Consider the following 22,905-nt stretch of genomic DNA (forward strand, 5'->3'; position numbering starts at 1 on the left):
TTAAAATGTTACTTATAAATGTGAAACATTTTTTACCACTTCCAGTGAGAATTCTTCTAAACCATGTTAATTTCAAACTTTTCATATATGCAAATACATCAATCATTTTTAAACCACCTTCCCTGTAGCTTTTTATTAAAACACTAGATTAAATTTGAGATGGGCCACCCCAAACAAATTCATAAAACATTTTATTAATATATTTGAGTATTTGTGTACTTGGGTTTGGAAGAGACATAAACAACTGTGTTACAAGTGGTAATATAATAGACTTAACAACTGTAATTCTTCCAATAGGAGTTAACACCCACCAATACTTTATGCAATTTTCTATTTTCTTAAATTTTTCTGTGAAATTAATATCTACCATTTTTTCTAAATCTACATGAAACTTTATACCGAGGAATTTAAAAGCTCTGCCACCCCAGCTTAGTTTCCACTTTGTTTTAATAGATATTGTACTATATTTGTGTAAGCCTATCCTTATAACATGTGTTTTTCTCAAAATTTACCTTAAGTCCAGAATATTTAGAAAATGTATGGAGGGTATCTAAGGTGTTATTCAAAGAAGCTTCTGAACCATCTAATAATAGAGAAGTGTCATCAGCGAACTGAGATACTTTATATTCCACATCATTAATATTGATTCCTTTAATATCTATAGAGTTTCTTATTTTAATTGCTAGTATTTCAGCACACAAAATAAAGATATACGGACTTATGGGGTCTCCTTGACGACAGCCTCTCCCAATTTCAAAGAGGTCAGAGAGAAATCCATTTAACTGTACAGCTGTTTTTACATTTTTCATAAATAAAGATATCCATTGTTTAAACATTGGACCAAAATTGAAGAAAGAGAGTGTGTTTTTTATGAAATTAAAAGACAAGGTATCAAAAGCTTTTTTAAAACCTATCATCAATAGCATTCCAGGAATCTTATGTTTTTCTGTGTAGTTCATGACATCATATAATAAACGTATGTTCTCACCAATAAATCTACCTTTTATAAAACTAGTTTGATCAGAAGAATCAATGAGTCTAAAACTGTTTTTAACCTATTGGCTATTGATCCTGACGCTAATTTATAAACAACATTTAAAGATCCTGTAACACAATTTTTTCATGGTTTTATTTGATAAATATGATGCTCAAATTAAAATTTGTCAATATTGTAAGTTCCAATAAGCATTATTAATAAAGATATTACCCAATTTAACATTTTATGTAAATAAAGGGAGGTAATTAGAACTTTATTTTCTATAAATTCTAAGTCAAATTTTACAATAAGAGATGAATGCGTGTAATTTATTTATTAAATATGATATGCACAAATATTTGCAGTACACATTTTACATATTCTTCGATGTTTGAAAATTGTTTTATTTGCATAATTATATACATATATAATTTTTTGCAAGAGTGGTATACATATAGTAACAATATCAACCACAAAACATACAGGATCTTTAAAAGGGTAATTGGTCGCAAGTTTTTTTAAAAATTGTCAAGGCTTGTTATCTTTTGGAATGCAAGTAATAATTCTTTGCTTCTGAGTCACTGACAATTCTTCATTTCTAAAGCCATAATTAATTGCTCTCAAAACAAAACGACCAATTTTTGACCAGAAAACTTTATAAAGATCGGCTGTAAAGACTTTTGTCATTTTTCATATTTTTTAAAGTGTTTGACAGTTCAGAGAAAGATAGGAGTCCTTCTAGACTATTTGATTTCTGAAAGAGTTATCCCTCTTGAACATTGAAAAAAAGAGAAATTTTCAGTTTTTGTTCAATTCTCCTCAACAGTTGTACACTTTCAACTCAAATTTAAAGTATACATAGGAATGAGCAGACCAAGGGCGAATTTGGTCATGGTCCGATGATTTCGGACATAGTTACTGCTCTTGAACGCTGACAACAATTTGAAATTTTCAGTTTTTGCACTCTTACTTCTGTGGAAATGTATGTAGTTATTATCTCGGCTACAAATATACAATATGCCATTTGAAAAAGGCATTGAATGGTTTCATGGCTTTGAACTTTGTATTAACATGGTTTGTGTTAACATTGAATAGTTTAATGCTTCTGAGGGATCACTTTGTTTCCAGATTGTGAACTTAGAATAAAAAAAAAATGTGCAAACAAATTTGGAACTTTATAGTTTTTAAAATAACATTTGATTTGAAATTTTGTCTGCATGGCAGAGCAAACGTGGCGTGACGACACATTTCTAGTTGTTATCAATATAAACTTATTGTTCACATACACGAAACAACAATTATATTTTTTAAGACTGGGGGACAGATGTCTTAATACGAGCATTGACACTATTTTGGTAGAAAAATTGAAGTTGTTTAAAGATTTGATTATGAAAATGTTTATTTAACCAGCAAATAAATTATCTATGTACAAAATGGCAGAGCACATGTCTTTAAACGCAAGAAGAGATGATATTGATAATACTTTTATTTGGTGTGGTGATTTTAATCTAGTACATGATATAGAATTAGATTATGATAACCATAAATCTATAAATAATAACAAAAATTCTAGATCTGTATTGTTGAATTACATTGATCAAAAAAGTCTCTTTGATCCATTTCGGGAATTAAATGGTAATTGCCATAAGGTTACATGGCGACGCACAAATCCAATTCAGCAAGCTAGATTAGATTTTTTCCTTATTACTGAAGATTTATTACCTCATGTTAGAGGTTGTGATATAGATGTAAGCTATAGATCTGACCATTCTATCATAATTCTTAAAATTGTTTTTACAAAATATTGTACATGGGAAAGGTTTATGGAAATTTAATAATTCTTTATTATGTGACTTAGAATATTTAAATTGTATTAAGACGTAGTTTGTTGTAAACGAATGTATTCCATTCCGAAGAACAGAAATAAAGACTTGAAAGAATTGGCTCAACTCTTCAAACCGGATTTGCAAATGCCACATGACGCTGATACGGCCTTGCAATTGAGCTCAATGAATTGGTAAGGTTAGCAGATAACATATGACTAAAACGACAATGCATCACGACTACACATCTGTAAATAGATGAATAGCTACTACAAATGTATGTAATTATGTATTTAACTGTGGTGAAATATTTCGTCACCGCTTTGTACTTTCTACATGGATGAACGATTTTAAATAATTTAGCACAAATGTTCACCATCATAAGGTGTGTCCCAGTCTAAAACACATTTCTGCACTGAAGGTCAAAGTCACACTTAGAGGTTAAACGTCCACTTCTATATGAATGAGTGGGTTTTGAAATAACTTGGCACAAATGTCTTACATTACGAGACGATGTGTCGCAATATACAGCCACATCCCTGAGTTAAAGGTCAAGGTCACTTGGACATATTGGTTTGTTAACTAAATTATTTTTTAAGCCAAAGCCTTGATGTTTTTAAACAATTTATAATTGGACATAAACCTTCGTCTGAAATGTCAACTCTTTCAGTTCCCTCTTTCGATGGCTATGGTCTCAGAGGACAATTGTTAAATTGTGGTGCATTTTTTGTGTCATGTTGGCACGGCATCATGGGCAGTAGTATGTTTCACATTGGCATGCATCTTCCTCAACGAGGTACATGCAAAGGTGTTTTTGGTTGCAAAGAAAAAGACCTCAAAGATTAACCAATTGTTTCATTTTTTGAAACTATAAAAGGAACACATAAACAAAGCAAGGGGTGTTCGAAACTGACAAAGATAGGGCAATTTCTGTACTCGTACCACCGCCACCACATTTAAATTAAACCAACGCAATCTATAACAAATCGTATAAGCCCATTTCTATTTCTGTTCATCTATATCAGTAATTGTCAGTATCTGTAAAGTATATAAAGTCAGGATAATAAGTGTAAATAACAATAACATATCTAGTACTACATGTATATGTTCTAGCATAGTGTAAAGAAAAATCTAACATGAATTGTTCATGATTTTTTTGTTCCAATCTTTAACTCGCATGTCAAGGGTTTGCTTTGGATAATACATAACAAAATTTATTTAAGTCTGATAGTGCAGAAAAGTTGGAGCTTACAGACACTCTCTAAAACTGAACGAAAGTTGATACAAAGCGTACAAACGGCAGCCATTTCATTTCTGGTTAAAGGTTGGTTAAAATTTAACCCACTTCCGACACATCCAGAAATTGACACTGGTTAAATCTAACCAAATGTTTCTTTAATCGGTTAACCAAAGTTTAACTCAAAAATTAACTTAACCACGGATTTAACCAAGTGGTTAAAGTTACCGACGTTTATGCAAATGGGTGCTTGCGCATACCTTTCTAAGATATGATATTATATATAATATGTAGTTTATTTGTTCTTACAATGTACATTAAAGGTGTTCATTAAAATTGTTAAATTAGAAATCCAGAAAATTATGGTTCTTCTGTATTATACCGAAGTCTCTTTTTCTTTAAAATTTTGTTAGTGGTTTTAACAATTTTATGTATTCGGAAAAGTTCGGATTGGGGTAAGAAAAACGGTCAGATTAAAATTTATATACTAGTATTACAGGATTAAATCATGACAGAATGTTAGTGGTAGCTTTACAAATCTTTGGTCGAATTTTGAGATAACTAATCTACATTTAAAACTGTAAAAGTGGTAAAACATAGTTCTACTATTCTCGTATAATCTATTTAGAGCGTTCTCAAATACAGTAATACACACAAAATACTTTTAATTGCAGCTAATCACAGACATCTTTCTTGTGATTATAAGGTTTCAACGCACCTGCTCCAAATTAGAGGTAGTCTGTTGAAACTGATCACAGTATGATGATTTGTATCTGCTTTTATCACTTTATTCAATTGTCCTTCTGCATCCAAGCTTTCATCAAAAAGCAATTACAGTTTTTCCTTTACATTCTTATTCAAGCTCGTCCGATTTAACCATGCTATTCAAATTATATTGTAATGTCTCTTTAGAAACATCTTTCTGTCAATATTCATTCATTTTGGATGCAATGTTCCCTATAATGTCTCTACTATGTGCTAACAATGCTCTTCTGCTGCCTGTATAATTGTATCTATATCCAGTTTCTCATTTCTTGACTTATTTTTATTAGAATCATACATCTTTTTAAACGTTAAATTCTACTCAGATTCAGTCAGATTTAGATGTCATAGTAAAGTCATCTTATGGGATATTTTTCTCTTGTCAAGAGAAAATCAAATAATGTTTGTGCCATGTTTATAAAGGAATCTTGCGAAGGCAAGCACGAGCTCCGAAGATAAAATAAGATGGCATGGGGGATAAAGGTTTTTGAAGAAAGCTGTGAAAATGTACAATATAATTCTGTCTTGCACTGTTTTTCTGTTAACGCCTCTTTTTTCTACAGTATACATATCCAGCAAACCGTTAATAAATGGGTAGCTACACTTAACTCTTCATTCGTTCGAAAAGAGTGAAAAATTTAAGATTGCACGATACATCTTGTTGTGTTTATATCCTTTAATACTTTATTTTCAATTTGGACAATGGGCTGGAGGTAAGTTATATATTTCTGTTTACAATTTTTATAATGAATAACATATACTTTGAAAGAGGAAAAATATTATATTTCCCTATGTCGGTCTTGTACAATGCTATTGAAACTTCGAGAAAAATACGACTTCAAAATGGAATAATAGAAACTTTTAAGTTAGTTTAAACTTAAATAATATCAGTTCCGGACTCAATTATCTATGTTAAAGTATTGATAGTGATTGATTATATAAAGCTCGTGTTGATTTTTCTACAAATAAGTAGTTAAAGAAATTGAATTCAAAACTTAGTCTTCTAAAGGAAACTGGATTTTCCTTCGCGGCAAGCGCAGACCATAATCAACTATAACTTTCTTGCAAATATACCAATGCTTAATAAAAGAAATAAAATAACGAAATGCACTTTGCTCGGATATAGACTTCAAATATACCTGTCATCGAAAATCACAAAGTGCAACCTTTGATATATTAACCTTTTGTAAACCTTATTGAAGAAATATGAACTGTTCTATTTTTTTACGCCATGGTCTTCCAAGTACATGTAACTGCAAATTTTCAAAACATGTCACAGTGAAATGTGAAAAAAAAATTTTGATTATTTATCCACAATTAATAGAATTCCTACGTATCATTGATTCAGCAAACATAAGGGCTTAGTAGCTGGTCAAATGCGGAGAATTTTTTTATCATGTGAGTTATCCCGGAAAGCCGTTGAGATGGACCTGCCATCGAGTTATGATCATATATATATGTACAATATGCGTAAAATCCAAACCAAACAAACAAACAAACTAGTCTTCATTACTCATTTTATCTGTATTGCACATTGATATGTGTTGACAAATATGCACACTGAATATATATATTTGACGCACGACGCGAGAAAGCCGGTGTCGCGTAATCATCGCCTGTGTGGTAATATTACCACACGTGTGATTAATACGCTGCGGCGTAATAATCACACGGTTAAGGGTAGTGCCGTTAGAATCACACGTACGGTTTTATATTTACTCCAGAATAGTTAAATTATACGTTTACCATTTTATTTCAAAATGAATTTTGTATCAAATGCTGTAACTTTTGTGGGAATTCTTAAATTTTCTAACAGATGGAAGTGTTTTGAAAACCATATATTGCAGCGATTTTTAATCTGACAACCTTCCTTAAGAATAATTATAATAATTTTGTTTTGATAAATAATTTTGAAAAAGAACCGGTTGAGCCGAGTGATGCTCCCCGAATAGCTTAAAATGAACCTATTTAAATTCTTAAAAAATAATGAACAATAGTTTTTTTGTATAAACATAATTATCATACTTCTACTCAAACGTATAAAAATCTAAATTCTAAAAACAAATTTTGCATTTTCTACATTCATGACGAAATATTTTAGGATATGATGTCAAACAAGTATGTTTTGTTTATGTTGAATCAAGAGGTATTCCGTTTATGTATGCGCTCATATTTGAACGTCTTTTTCTTCTCCTTTCTTTTTTATTTTCTTTCCTTTGTCGGCATATTTGAATAATTTCCTCTGTTGGCGCTACGATCACAACCACTGTCGCCATTGAAAAACAAAATATTTGCAAAATAAGCGTCCAAATTTCAAATTGGCTCACAGTTAGCACGTGCAGACTGAGCATTACTCCTGGCACAATGCCAACAAAGAGGACAACGGTGACAGCGCCACCTACATACGCCAGAATTCGTGCCTTTTTAAACACGAAATCAAGCTGTTCCTCCGTAGGGTTATCTCCCTTCTCCAGACCGGGTATATCTTCAGTATACAGTTGTGACCAGGGGTGTAACGGATTGTCTATATCCCGTAATTTCGTCCATTCCCGTTTAACATCGTTCTTGGATTTGATATTATGCGTTCCACACGAAACCAAGAACGTTACCAGAAAACTCACTCCTGAAAATAAACGACATCATTTTTCAGCAATGTGTATAAATCATCTAAATAATTCTACAGAAGGTGTAGTATTGTGTGTTCCTTTTGCAGTATGAACCGAAATGTCAACATTTGCATGACACAGTGAAATGATGCCTGGGCAATTTATATTTTGAAACTTAGAAACGCCTTGTGTCCGAATATTTGAAACAATGTACAATGTAAAGCGCAAACGAAGTTCATAACACGCACCTGCTATGAAAATTGACTACGGGTAATAGTTAAGACGTTATTACTGGTAATAGTTAAGTAATAGAAAGAGCACCGAATCACGAGGCTATCTGATTTGTACGAGGGGCCTGGCCCCCGAGTATAAATCAGATTGCCGAGTGTTTTGGTGTTCTTTCTCTTTTGTATCATAGTCAAACATAACAACACGTTCCCTGATGCCAGAATATGAAACCCCAGAAAAAAGTAACCAATGAACGAGCATCTGAATATGATATTTCTGCCGCTTTCCCTTTCTCTGTTGCACAATAAGTAAACCCCAGCAAAAATGAGCGAATCAACGGGCATGATCTGGAATGCGGGTAACTGATACCTGCACTCCAGTTAACGCACTGTGATATTATTTATCATAGTTTGGGGACCTTTCTGTTGAAAATGTGTCAGAGTTAAATCGTATTCATATATACATGAAATATGAAAAACTGCTTTCCTTACCCATGCTTGTGGCAGCCCCACCCATTACAGAGAAGTTTTGCACGGTATTTACGAGAAAATTGTCGAGTCCTCCTTCATAAGTCGATGCCACACCTAAGGAAACACTCACACCACACACGACGCCAAACAATGCGCCTGAAACACCAGATTTCGGGAGAAAAAAAATTTTACAACATAGCCTATGAAACCAATTTAAGTATATACATGTATTATTAAGTAAAATTCTGGAAACTGGGAAGACCTCTCCCAAGCAGTAAAAACGATAATGAATGGTCAGAAAATATGATATCACTAAGATGTATACGTAGCAACATTTTGCAACTGCAGCAGCAACAACAACTGTTGTAACAGGACAAAAACAACTGCGTGGAGTCCTGGCTTACAACTGCGTGAATCCTGGCATACTAAAAGAAACCCCCGTTTAGCTACTAGTAGTACCTACCAGATATTACGCCCGCTCTAGATGTTTTACTCCAAAATATGGACAGCACTACAGGAGGAAAACATGGAAGTGTGACGATAAATCCATTCAACATTATCCAGTTCAGGTCAATCCCGCTGGATATCACCGCTAGACCTTCAAACAAGAACATAATGAATTAAACATTCTCATTCTTGAATAAGGGATATTGAGAAAACATATCAATTATTATTTTAATTGTAAATCGAAGGCTTGGTTTGATTTTCAGTCTTTTCAGTAGAGATGCAAAATTTATCACATCAATGTCATCAATAGCCAAAGTAAATTCACTGATTAGTTTTTGTATCTCATATTTGGCTTATCTTATTTAAGTATATAGTTAGCTTAACTCAACTTATAATGTTGTCAATATCGATCTAAATTTAATTATAGACTATAGTCCTGTATTGTTTAATATATTTGAGCCGCGTCACGACAAAACCAACATAATGGGTTTGCGACCAGCATGGATCCAGACCAGCCTGCGCATCTGCGCAGTCTGATCAGGATCCATGCTGTTCGCTTACCAACACTATTACAAGTAGAGAAACTGATAGCGAATAGCATGGATCCTGATCAGACTGTGCGGACGCGCAGGCTGGTCTTGATCCATGCTGGTTCCAAAGCAATTATGTTGGTTTTGTCATGACGCGGCTCATTTGTCTAGATTTTAAAAGTGAAACGCATTGGTGTAAACTATCTTTCGGGATAAGATATTTACAACCCAGCTCCCAGTGACATTATGACTATCCATTTGTATATTGTATGTGTGAAAGTCAATGTCAGTTTACATTTTGTAATAAATAATTCCTTTCAACTTCATACTGTACATTGCATGAACGGTAAATAAGTCACTTGGCCCAATGAAATTTCTGTTCATAACTAAAAATCCATCAGAATTTACCCGTAACGTTCAATCTTCAAACATAGTGAGTCAGTCTTTTTTAATATTTATGGCAGATTTAAATTCTATCCTAATCATTTTCCAGTCTTAACTGTTGGTCAGTCACCATTGTAAAAGTCAAGCTTTTTGAAATATATAGTCAATTCAGCTTAACTTGACAATGAATAAATGAGCTTAATGTCACTTTAAGTACATGTATACCATCCAGCTTACTTCAGTTTTCGAGTCTTTTTCTGACATCAATATTTAAATATATCAATATCACCATGGTTTCCATTACATATTTCAATTTTCTAGTTTATCTTATTTTCAATTTACAAATGTATTTCAATTTTAAAGCTTCATTATATTATTGGCTATCATCAAGCCTTTTGAAGTTCAGAGCTTAATTAAGTTATCAAACTTATTTGAATTATCGAACTTAGTATTGAGTTTATTATTATTCTCGAACTTATTCAGTCATTGAGCTTATCTTCAAATTAAAGCTTATCTGAATTTTTGAGCTTATCACTATTTTTAAGTTTATCTGAATTATTGAGCTTATCTCACTTTTTAAGTTTATCTGAATTATTGAGCTTATCTCTATTTTCTAAGTTTATCTGAATTATTTATCTTACCTAATGGAACGATACCTATGGTTACCCACAGAATACACCAACTTTTATAACCAAGCATCCGTTCCTGGTATTGCCGATACCTTCCATGATACTGACAACGATATTGCCTGCAATTATCATAGCTTTTTATGACATTTTGTTTTCTTTAATAATAAATATAAACAAAGTAAAGAAGTAAACATTGTATATCATACACAAATGGACCTTTGTTGAATGAAATTGCATTATATGCACTAAAACAGCCCATGTGTTTAATTAAACCGCGCAAAGCTCACTTAACACTGCTGTGTATGAATATAACATAACTGTGTCTACTTTGTTCAGTACTGAAGCGTTGGATGGATGTATCAAGAATTCTATGGTACAGTGTATGCTAAGCATTGACAGAACAGAACAGAACTTTTCTGACGATCACCAGATCACATAAAACTAAAGAAATGATATATTACCCAATATATGTAAGCCCTTCTTTTGAATTTATTTCCTCATCCGTTTTACATTCCTGACACGCGATTACATTCGGGCACGTGCAAGTTACAGACTGGTCCACAGATTTGCTTTGTTTGTTGAGTCTTTTATTACATAGGATACAGTCCTCAGCGTCGTGAGATTTTCTGAAAGTAAAAAAGTAATTTATCAGCTGTTATGGCGATAAATTTGAAGAAATAAAATTAAAATACCAGTTTGTCACAAGTTTGGAAAAAAAAAACACTTCTAGATTCCAGTATGTGTCTGAAACTTGATTTAAAATCACTGTCTTGAAAACGTTACAACGCCAAGAAACTGGAAGTGAGCAACTTATGCTACACTGCTGAGCCAAGGTAGTCTAAAATTTCTAAGCAACGGTGAAGTTTGGCCAGGTGATGTACAGTTGGGAGAATATAAACACGCCTCTATTGAAATTTTACGCATATCACGTAAATTTTTCAGAAACAAAACAACATTGAAATGAATAAAGAATAAAAAGCGTCAAGGATGTTGATTACCATAACCCGAATTATTGCTATTTTATACTTAAAAATACCACTTCTCCCGGTACGTTTTATTTAGATCTTATAAGATTTAAAAAATCAAACTAAAATTAGGAGACTTCACAAACGTGTTGTGTCAGCACGTCGTGACTCCAACCGTATCCTGTAAAGGTATATGTCTCATTTTCATAAAAGAATAGTCTTCTCGTTTCATGAAATCCTCCATGATTTTCACGATAGCTTCTACATGTTCTATGGAAAGGTATTGTTAAGTAGTAGTGGTTTATTTATAGCCGAATAAGGCCAAATCAGAAACTCCTAATACATGTAAATGATATACGTTAATTGTTCATGTGTATTTTTATTTCATATTTTGACCATATATAATACAGTATTTCACCTGAACGGGTTGATGTAGACTTGATAGATGTCGTAAACTATGATAGATGAAACGGCCATGACCTCTCCTGACCCCGTGCTCATTAAGGTCATTGCAACCATAGTTACTATAAGGACGCCGCCTACGTTGCCTAAGAAGCGCTCCGCCATGAACGGCGTTACAAGTCCTGCAAACAAAAACATGTACATGTATATTCAAATAATAGTGTGGGAAATGAACACCACTAAATATATAAAATAAAAAGATCATTGGTAAGATCTGTGACCTAATATCATATTTAGATCTATCACGGTGCATATCCATATCGGCACCCTCTTTGCGAAATCTGCTGAAAAGGTACCCTCTTTGCACATGCACAGGCCACTCTCTGCTAAAAACAAACCAGCCATGGATAACCATACAGTAAAATTTCAATATAATAAGGAAAGAAGATTCAACACGTAAAAAAGATGTATACCACGGAACACTAGAATGTTTTATCTATGTGCTGATTTGCCATGTGCCCGTTTTTCATGTACTACAAATTCACATTTAGCTACAAAAATCGACATGTCTTGCTTCGCCCATCACCTCGACATATTTTTTGGACTGAAATGAACATGTGGCTTGATTATATATGCATCATACATATACAATATGTTCATTTACATATCATCTTCGGACAAATGGCAGTACATTGTCAAAAATAAATGTAAAATTCATAAATTTCATATTTAACGATAAACGCTAATAAAAGCATATGTCGTGCATTGAGTGTACCTTTGTGTACTTTGTGTTTTTATGAATTTTACATTTGTTTCGAAGATGATATGTAAATGAACATATTAAATATGTATGATTCATATATAATCAAGCCACAGGTTCATTTCAGCCCGAAAAGTATGTCGAGGTGATGGGCGAGGTAAGACATGTCGATTTTTTTGTAGCTTATTGTGAAGTTGCAGTACATGAAAAACTGGCACATGACAAATCAGCACATAGTTAAAACATTCTAGTGTTCCGTGGTATACATCTTTTCCACGTGTCATACCTCCTTTCCATATTACAATGAATGTTTACTGGCTTGTTATCCATCGCTGGTTTGTTTTGAGCAGAGAGTGGCCCGTGCATATACAAAGAGGGTACCGTTTCAGCAGATTTCGCAAAGAGGGTACCGATATGGATATGCACCGTGTCTATATTATATTCCAGGTAAAACAGTGTCGAAATATTTGTCGAAATTTTGATAGAATCAAGTTCTGTGTTCTCTGTTGCAAATTTAACCTGGCCGCTATGGATATAAAGAATCTGTCAAGCAAGCCTACGGAAGGTCGGTCGGAAACAAAATGGTTTTTTAAATATTATTATTATTACATGTATTTTTATTATCATTATCATAATCATTATTATTATTTTTATTATTATTATTATTATTATTATTTTTATTATTATTATTATTATTATTATTATTATTATTATTATTATTATTATAATTATGTAATAGGTATATTCGTGTTAGTTCATTACTTAATTTATTGAACTTGTTGAATAAGATTATGCTATGCGAGACTGGCGTCTGACGAGTTCAATAAATCTAATATTGAGCCTACACTATAATTACGGTCATATTCAGTATTACAAGTATTAGCATTGCCAAAAATGCTTGGAGTCGCCGTTCAGCCATGAGCATAGTTCTTGCCTTATAGCTTTATTGAATGTGGTTAACACATAAAGCCAACAAAAATACTTGATTTACTCTACCATTCCGTACTAGTCAAATTATTAAAATCGATGTCTGAGAATGTTTTTTATTCATGCTTAGTACCTCCTATACTCCGCCGACTGCTCTTCTTTTCTTTTTGAAACGGACTATACCTGATATTATATTTTTGGAAAGAACATTAAAAAAACACTCTTATTTAGACTTCATTATCTGAAATGACACGAAGCAAAAATATGGATTTTGCTGTGTTTTTTTCCTGCAAGAACTTAAAGACTGGTACTGAGTTCGTACATTGATAATGGTATTTTTCAGCTGGACGAATAGGTTACCCGACAAAAAATGGCGGTTGGGCGAGTCTGTTTTTGACGTCCATTTTGTTATCATGTGATATTAAATTATTTGTTTTGATTGGCTAAAGGCAGGCGGTGTTCAGGTAGAACTGTTCAAATCTTGTAAATTGTATATATCGCCGTCCAGGAACGGCGATAATTATAGCTTACCAGCGTCTACGTCTTCCGGTGAGAGAATACTTGAAGAATTATCCAAAGACATGGAGAGATAGGCTAGACCAGCTGATGTTGATATAGAGATTGGTATGGCAAACCAAATATAGGCGGCGATCAGAAAACCCAACACCCCTTGAAGTGGCTTTGCTGCGATCCGACTCTGCCACGCAGCTGAAAATAATCAACAAAATGTGATAGTATAGACGTTTTTAGGATGAATATAGTCCACTAATAAAAAGAGATAAAAAAAAACTAGTCTCAAGAATTTGTTGCGTGAGTGAAACTTTAAATGTCGCTTCTAAGTTTTACATATGTTTTATGTACGAAAATCATGCAAAGAACATTTACGATGCAAGTTTTCTTCAAAATCATATATTGGGAGTATTTTATCAATCATCAAAATGGCAGGTTATATGGTCCAATAAAATCGGTTGTAGTAGCTTTCATTAATTAACATTTCAATATTAGGCACGTTTTCACTTCAAATGTAAGGCTAATATGAAGTACACGACGGTATGATGAACATAAAACGAGGACATTATGCAAAAAGTACGGCCTTTATCAGAAAACTCGGCTATTATGAGATTAGAGGATTTTGATTGGCCGTTCAGCTCGGCCATTATGAATCTGCTTTTATTGCCTTTGGCCTCAGTCTAATATGCCAGTCTTCAGCCAAATAACAAGACCATTATGTAAATATTTAGATATTGTAATAATACGAGAGACTCTAAACAATGGTCATATAGCAAACAACACGACCATATAACCTGAACAAACATGTATGACTACACCATTGCTGTCTTAGACTTAAATTAGAAAACCAAAAGTTAGTTCAAACATTTAGGCTACCGAAGTTATAAACGGTATGTTAAGAAAAACGGACGCGCAGCATTTTTAGAAGGGCAAGTACCGTGATAAAAGAATGCTTTTGAGTGAAAAATTATAATGGCTAATTTATGTCATTTTGAATTTTCGCTTTTATTTTCGCTTTTGGAATAAGAAAACACGAAGTTATGATAATGACTTACTTAGTGGTATCTTTGTGGTGTTTTTTTCACATTCTCAAGACAAAAAAAATGTAAGGGCGAAAAAATAAGTCAACGATACGACATATAAAAACGTGTCGTGTTTTCATTGAAAAAAGGCGAAAAAAGCAATACGGCGTAAATCAGCCATCATAGAAAATATCTATGAAACACACTTTATCATTGAAAGGAAATTACCTTGGTCACAATAAGTTAAAGAGGCGGTGACACACAGTCCCATGAATGCCCAGACAAGTCCATTCTCGGATTTGAAGGTGAAATAACTTCTTTCCGCATTGCCCTCTGGTGCAATCAGACATTCCATCTTCTCGTAGATTTTATCAATGGACCCAATACCCGAGTCATCGTTAGGTGAATATAAAATGTTTACATTTAATGCTATAAGTATACCAAATATTAGCACGGCGTTAAAGTACGACACGTAGAAAGTTGTACCTAAACCACCTGTAAAATAAAATTGACTTCATTAATTGTTATTTTCACAATTACATAAGGGTTATACATGTATATACAAAATAGAAAAGTTACACCGTATTTTGAAAGAAAAATACATTTAATTACAAAAAAGCAATTGAAAAAAAATGTTGGCTATTTTAAGCAACTAACAAAAAGGTATAAATAATACCATGATGATAGAACGGCGTAATGACAGCCTTGCGATTCATATACTATTATAAGTTATTGTTGAAGTTGAGTTTTAGTTCGTTGTAACCGTGGCAAAAATGCCTGAAAAGTGGCACAAATGCCAGGTCTGTCAGGCATAATGTGAGTGCCTACAGTAACAATCGCTCTTCTCTCTTTCAGTATTATTTTAAACCTTACCTGTCTTAGTTATAGTAATGGATTTGCTGAGGTGTATTTGTGGATTTGCTGAGGTATAGTAATGGATTTGCTGAGGTATAGTAATGGATTTGCTGAGGTGTAGTAATGGATTTGCTGAGTTATAGTAATGGATTTGCTGAGTTATAAGAATGGATTTGCTGAGGTATAGTAATGGATTTGCTGAGGTATAAGAATGGATTTGCTGAGGTATAAGAATGGATTTGCTGAAGTATAGTAATGGATTTGCTGAGGTATAGTAATGGATTTGCTGAAGTATATTTATGGATTTGCTGAAGTATAGTAATGGATTTGCTGAGGTATAGTAATGGATTTGCAATAGTATAGTAATGGATTTGCTGAGTTATTGCAATGGATTAACTGAGTTATAAGAATGGATTTGCTTAAGTATAGTAATGGATTCATGTGTAGTAATGAATTTGCTTAGTTATTCGAATGGAGTTGCTGTGTTATAGTAATTTATTTGCTGAGTTATAGTAATGGATTAACTAAGTTATAGTGATGGATTTGCTGAGGTATACCTATGCATTTGCTGAGGTGTTGTAATTTGTAATGAGTAATTTGCTGAGTTATAAAAATGGATTTGCTGTGTTATAGTTATGGATCTGTTAAGGTATAGTAATAGATTTGCTGAGGGATAGTTATGGATTTGTCGAGTTATTGGAATGGGTTTGCTGGGGTATAGTAATGAATTTGCTGTGTGACAATAATGAATTTGCTGAGTTATATAGTAATGGATTTGATGAGGTATAGAAATGGATTTGCTGTGTTATAGCAATGGATTCGCTGAGTCATAGTTACTGTAATGGATTAACTGAGTTATAGTTATGGATTTGCTGAAGTATAGTAATGGATTTGCTGAAGTATAGTAATGGATTTGCTGAAGTATAGTAATAGATTAGCTGAGGTATATTAATAGATTTGCTGTGTTATAGCAATGGATTCGCTGAGTTATAGTTACTGTAATGGATTAACTGAGTTATAGTTATGGATTTGCTGAAGTATAGTAATGGATTTGCAAGGTATAGTAATGGATTTGCTGAGGTATAGTAATGGATTTGCTGAGTTATTTTAATGGATTTGCTGAGTTATTTTAATGGATTGCTGAGGTATAATAATGCATTTCCTGAGTTAATGTAATGGATTGCTGAGGTAAAGTAATGGCTTTGCTGAGATATAGTAATGGATTTTCTGTGTTATAGCAATGGGCTTGCTAAGGTATAGTAATGAATTTGCAGAGTGTTAGTAATGAATTTGCTGAGTTACAATAATGAATTTGCTGTGTTATAGTAATAGATTTGCCCAGCTTTTGATAAAGTTATTCGGTTGAAGGGATTTTAATAAGACTATATGGTAATGCACCCTGACCTGACTCTATACTAGTGGCAGTGACTACTCACTTTCAGTTCAAGTCGGCTAAGGATCAATAAATGTTCGTTATAAGCAGATAAGCATTAACAATACCACATACCTATAAACGAATATGAGCCAAACAGGACTGCAATAATCATGACACAGAACTCGTCGGATGCGCCGACGGTGTATGACTGGATTGTAGTGACGCCGGCGACGAGAAGAGTTGATATCACACAAAGATTAACGAGCAACGCTAAGATGACGAATATCACGTGGGCAGGCTTCCCATATCGTGCTTTCATTATCTGCAAACAAGATATCATTTATTTATAATGCAAAAAGTTGTGTGGTCTGTGGGTTTTAAAGTGCTTAATACAGCTATAAGTTGTACCAACCAATAACCTGTAAAGTACTAAATTCAGCTTGGTTCTTCCTGCCAATTTCAAAGATCTCTAAGACAACGTCAGTATTCGTTGATTGTAGACATCTTTGCTTTTTTTCTCTAAGTAGTTAAGTAAATAACAAGGAAGTAAGAAAAACAAAATCTTGGAAAACAGAGACCATTTGTCTGCAAAAAATCAATTTTCCTCGTAATAATTCTACTACTGCACTAGACTACATTTCTTTGTACATATTTTGGAAGTCATAAAAGACAAAGAAGTAAGCGAACCCCGTGACCGTGTAGTTAAAATCGGTAACTGCGACTTTGTATTGAACCCTTACCGGTTTGGATTCAAATCAGGCAATGGATTGCTGAACCATTCAAGTGAGGAATCCATCTAGCTTACTGAATGTCGGTGATTTTACCCAGGTGAACGGATTTGTAACTTAGGTCGGGCTGGAAAGTCGCCAAATTAATAGTACTTATGGCTTACACTTCAACCCAAAAAATGAAGATATTTAAAACATATAAAAACAATTTCAAGTTTTTTCTTTTGTGTACCCGCCTGCTAGCCTGAAAGAACGCAAAGGGACTTCTGGACTCTTTGATCACTGTTCAAGATGTAGACGAATCATAGTCGGTATATCTCTAAAACATATGTTAAAAAATCGCGGGGACAATTAAATATTACCTGTAGGTAGGTTTTTGCCCCGGGAGCCCGTGTTTTCAGATAGACGGACACTATCGGAAACAGGGCAATATTTAAAGCTGCGCCAACTGTATACCATAAGGGACCGGATATTCCGCTCTGAAATAATAAATGAAACAAATATTTACGAAACGAAAAAAAAGGCTTATGTCAGAAAATACTAAGTTATTTGCTGCTAAAATTTTTTAAGTTGATATTCCATAGTTGATAATAAAGCAATAAAAACAAAAATTACATAATTATTCGAGGAAATCGTTTTTACATTTTTATTACAGTGTCCTGCAGTCGGAATTTTCGACATTTAATTATTTATTTCTATAACTGATTTGGATCACAAAATTTGAAGAAAATAACTTGCTGCAAAAGAGTTTATTATTCTTTGATACATACTTTAACAGTAATAGTAGAACTTTGTAGAATATCGCCTGGCCAAAGAAATTGAGATGCCACAGTAACAGCTGTCAAACTAGTGCTGACCCGCCCACCAGCGTCGAAGGCGGTGTCAACGTTGTTGACGTCATGGTACACGTGTTTTCTAACCAATTGATGAAGCAATGCCAGAATGACAGACACGCCCGCAAAACCAAGAAGAAGCAAGAGACCGGTTTCATATTTCTCGAGAACTGGTTGTATGGAACTGTAATGTACAAAATATAAATCATGCTATCAGTTCAATTAATTTTAATTTTGTTTTTCCTTTTCTATATTATCTTTGTTTATTTACTGATTTTTTTTCGGGAGGGGGTGATTTTTTTCCCTTTTTTCTGGTTGATGATGAGTCTGAAAAGCACACTACCGTTACGTCATATGGGTTATTGCAGGTTTTCCCGGGATTGCCCTAAGTCATGTAATGTCTGTGTTCTATATATTTAGTCTCAAGCGACAGATTATTATAATATGATATATAGACATAATTTTATTTCGATCATATAAGGCTTATAAGCCCATGATAATAGCATACTACAAGACAACAAACAGTGTACATGTCGATATTACTAAACATAAATATGGATTACTTAACATAGCATAATGATAATATCGAAGAAGGTCATAACCACAAACTCTTCAAGTATAAATGTATTGGTTTAAACATATTTCATTTAGAATTTTTGTACATGTGTAAATAACAATATAAAAATAATTATAGATTTTAGCCGAAAGCAGAAGCTTATAGAAGCCATTGTCTATTAATATTATACCTCATTTGCATACGCCCTTCTATATTTAATAAAATTGCATACAGACCGGCTACCTAGTCCATAATTTCATATCAAATATAGAAGGGCGTATGCAAATGAGGTATGGTATTTTATTTTGTAGTTAAATTTTTTTTTACTGAATTTATTGTTATGTTTCACATAAATTAATTACATGTTGATCAAAAATCATGGTTTGTCTTTTATTCAATTATATTTTTTTTTTATTTATACAGTTTGTAAAATTCTTAAAGTCCGGTTGTTGTTTTTTTTTTTGTTGTTGTTGTTGTTTTTGTGTGTGTGTGTGTTTTTTTTTTTTTTAGGGGGGGGGGGGGTGTTGTTATAGTAAAAATGACATCAACTAAAGGGATGAAAGGATTAAGATTCGGTATATTATAACAAATAAAACATGGCCTTTCGGGCAAAATGCAAGTTTACGGACTGGTTGATCAGACCTCGGAAGGTATATGTACCTCAGCTGCGCATCGGGCCATATACCTTCCTCAGTCTGACCATTAAGTCCATAAACTTGCATATTGACCTCAAGGCCATGTTTTATTTGTTTAATACATTAATATTGTGTTTAATTTACATATCATTTGATATATATGTAAACCAAAACATATACTTGATAAATGTTTAAAGTTTTAAACATATGTGAAATTACATATATTTAACAAATAATTTATTAAATATATACATGTACTGGATATATATACATGTATATATATATATACATATATATCAACGATTCTTGCCATATTTTAAGCTGAAAAATATAGAATACATTTCATGCATATTTAATTCATTTGTAATGGTCATAACATAAACGTATCGGCCTTACCCAAAATAAAACTGCAAGACTGATGATATGTTATTAATAAACAGTCATGTTCAAAATGACTTATTATCATTAATATTTTCGTTTTACATATACGTTTTTTAAAAGAGGAGATATTTCTACAATGAAATATGAGCCGTGTCACGACAAAACCAACATAGTGCGTTTGCGACCAGCATGGATCCAGACCAGCTGCGCATCCAGGATCCATGCTGTTCGCTTACCAACTCTATTACAAGTAGAGCAACTGATACCGAACATCATGGATCCTGATCAGACTGCGCTGATGCGCAGGCTGGTCTGGGTCCATGCTGGTCGCAAACGCACTATGTTGGTTTTGTCATGATGCGGCTCGTATGCATACCACTTAATGTATGATTGACATTCAAAGAGAAACTTCTTTTAAATGTTTAGTTAACCATTCATTCATTATGTAAACTAACCTACTTTTGCATATAATATTAAGCACGATAAAATATTTTACTTTTGAAGATAGTAAATTATCTTGTTAATTTACTTATTTCTAATTCGTCTTCGCAAACCTATTAAGAATACACCTTATGCATTTACTTGGTCATTGCAAGCTACGCATATATTAACTAGAAAAAAGATTGTGTTTAAACAAAAACTCACCCAAAATTTCCTCTGGCAGTGATATTAGCCAGTTCCACTTTGATACATCCGGATATATTTGGTGACAAGGTGGTAACAATATTGTTTGTAGTAGTCGCCATATTAGTGCAATGAGTTCGATTTTTACCACAATATATTGTAATAAAACTTTGAAATTAAATAGATTTAACACGAGATTTATGCACTGTCATCGAACCATATCGGGCATGTAAACAGGTTGATTTTAATTTTCAGCCGATGTCATTAAAACTGTTTGTATCCAATACACGAAAAATACAGTAAATGCAGTAAAATTATCACACTATCCTCTTTAGTTTAAATGTAAAGATTGCGATTAAAGTTTTAATACCATCTTCTCGCAATGTATCACTTTAATCATTTAATAACTACTTAACAACCCCCGTATCACTCTTCCGAGATTAACTAATAGTAATATATCACGATGTTACAGTTGTATACAACATAGATAATGAATGTAGAGTTTAAAGTATGTCAAATAAACATATATGTTTTTCAGTAAATTATTATAATTAATCAGCACATATGTGTTTTAAATACACTATTTAAATTATACTACGCTTCCTGCCATGTTAAAAACGACCCCACACTATGCCTGAAATAAAATCTAAATAAATTTAAAAAACAAGCAAAACTGTACTTTATAGTAAATGTATATATTTTTCTTACACATTCTTTAAACATTCTTCCATAAAATGATTTATATAGTTAAAGTATGATTTGTTCAATATTAATATAATTATAAACCTTATATAAGAGAAACTAAGAGAAACTGATAGCAGACACGGTACGAGCTGTAATTTGATATTCATCTGGGGGGACATACCAGTATTCATGAATAGTGGGAAAAAAATCAAGAAAAAAATAATATTAACGCCCTTCCGTTTTACTGTACGTCGTCAAAGTGCGTTAGATCTGCAATTTATAATGGTCTAAATTAGCGAAAATTCAAGTTTCGCGCATAATTCTCTCAAACGAAGATGCATGCGTATTGGTGAACTGCAGAAGCTGCACCCTTATCAAATTGTGGGCAAAATCACGGACTGTAATCGAAGTTCGTGGCAAAATTGACAAAGTACTAAGTTTTGAATGATACAAAAGAAAACAATCTCCGTTCTTAAACATGTCCTTTAAGAACATTTCCAGTCCTTATAGCAGGTCAAAAGCGTTTGTCGGTTAAAATCTACACCATTCGTGCTATTTCAGATAATAATTTTAATAAATCTGCAATTTTGATTATATTCCATTCAAAAGATTACCGTCTCAATCTGAAGTAAGAGAATGTAATTTAAACGTAACAGTAAAAACCTAATACAAGTTTTCTATCCTCCTTATGATCAAGTAATGATGTTGATAACAAATTTCGTTGTGCAGTTTTTAATTTAAAACCGATCCATTTAATGATTCGAAAGAATTGAGCACTTGTGATTGAAGGAGGATACGGTAATATGAGGCAAGGCGTTGGCAAAACGTGCAACATTACTTAAAATCAACAGTTTGGTTAATGTGTTGGAAGACAAAGGGTATTATAAAAAATATTATCAATTTTCTAGTGTAAGATTTTTTCCAGAAATGCTGTGTTAAATTAATCTTACAAAGCAGCATAACCCTTGTATGTACGTCCCACTCCCCATCCCGTTATAATGTTCATGTTTTTCAAAGATCGCCCGTAATTTTTACAAACAAAATTTACTACAAATGCATGCCTGTTTATGCGTGTATTTCGGAAGTTACATGTGTATTTTACTGTCAAACGTTTATGCGGATCATTTCCGGTGTTGGTTCTTTTAAAATTTGTGAAATAAAATTACGTTATTATTTCATGTAATGATAATTAATAAACGAATATAAATATTTTTAATCAAGCTTGCAGGTAAAACAAAAATGAAAAAGATTTTTTTTCTAACCAGCTCTTTTTCTTTTCTTTTCATAAAGATATTTCGCTCCAATGCCCCTTTTATCCGATTGAAAACTATAATAAGATTCCCATTTAATTAAATTGTAACAAGTCGGTGCACTTTTTTTTACTCCGGTATGCAAACACTTTTCAAATTCAAAACTTTCACAATTAAATTTTGTTGATTTTACGAGTGTACTTTTTCATATCCAAGCGTTTTCTAATCACACTGGTGGTCGCTAACCGACTGACAGATAGTGTAGGTGGGAAATAAATCTTTTCGGATGTTGCAGATTTGATTAAT

General features: G+C 33.0%; 1 protein-coding gene across 1 annotated transcript; it reads right to left on the reverse strand.

The window, feature by feature from the left end:
- Nucleotides 1-6,287: 6,287 nt before the first annotated feature.
- LOC132713418 (uncharacterized) lies at nt 6,288-21,230 on the reverse strand. The gene is made up of 12 exons (XM_060696011.1): nt 20,687-21,230; nt 18,407-18,653; nt 17,999-18,115; nt 17,041-17,230; nt 14,907-15,173; nt 13,678-13,854; nt 11,476-11,641; nt 10,554-10,718; nt 10,105-10,211; nt 8,566-8,700; nt 8,124-8,258; nt 6,288-7,421 (listed from the first exon to the last, which is right to left on the reverse strand). The coding sequence occupies exons 1-12, from the start codon at nt 20,785-20,787 to the stop codon at nt 6,928-6,930; spliced, it is 2,301 nt and encodes a 766-aa protein (XP_060551994.1). The 5' UTR covers nt 20,788-21,230; the 3' UTR covers nt 6,288-6,927.
- Between the last annotated feature and the right edge of the window lie 1,675 nt (nt 21,231-22,905).

The sequence above is a fragment of the Ruditapes philippinarum genome, unplaced genomic scaffold (genome assembly GCF_026571515.1).
Source record: "Ruditapes philippinarum isolate M1 unplaced genomic scaffold, ASM2657151v2 ctg3649_1_1_1_1, whole genome shotgun sequence".
Lineage (NCBI taxonomy): Eukaryota > Metazoa > Mollusca > Bivalvia > Venerida > Veneridae > Ruditapes > Ruditapes philippinarum.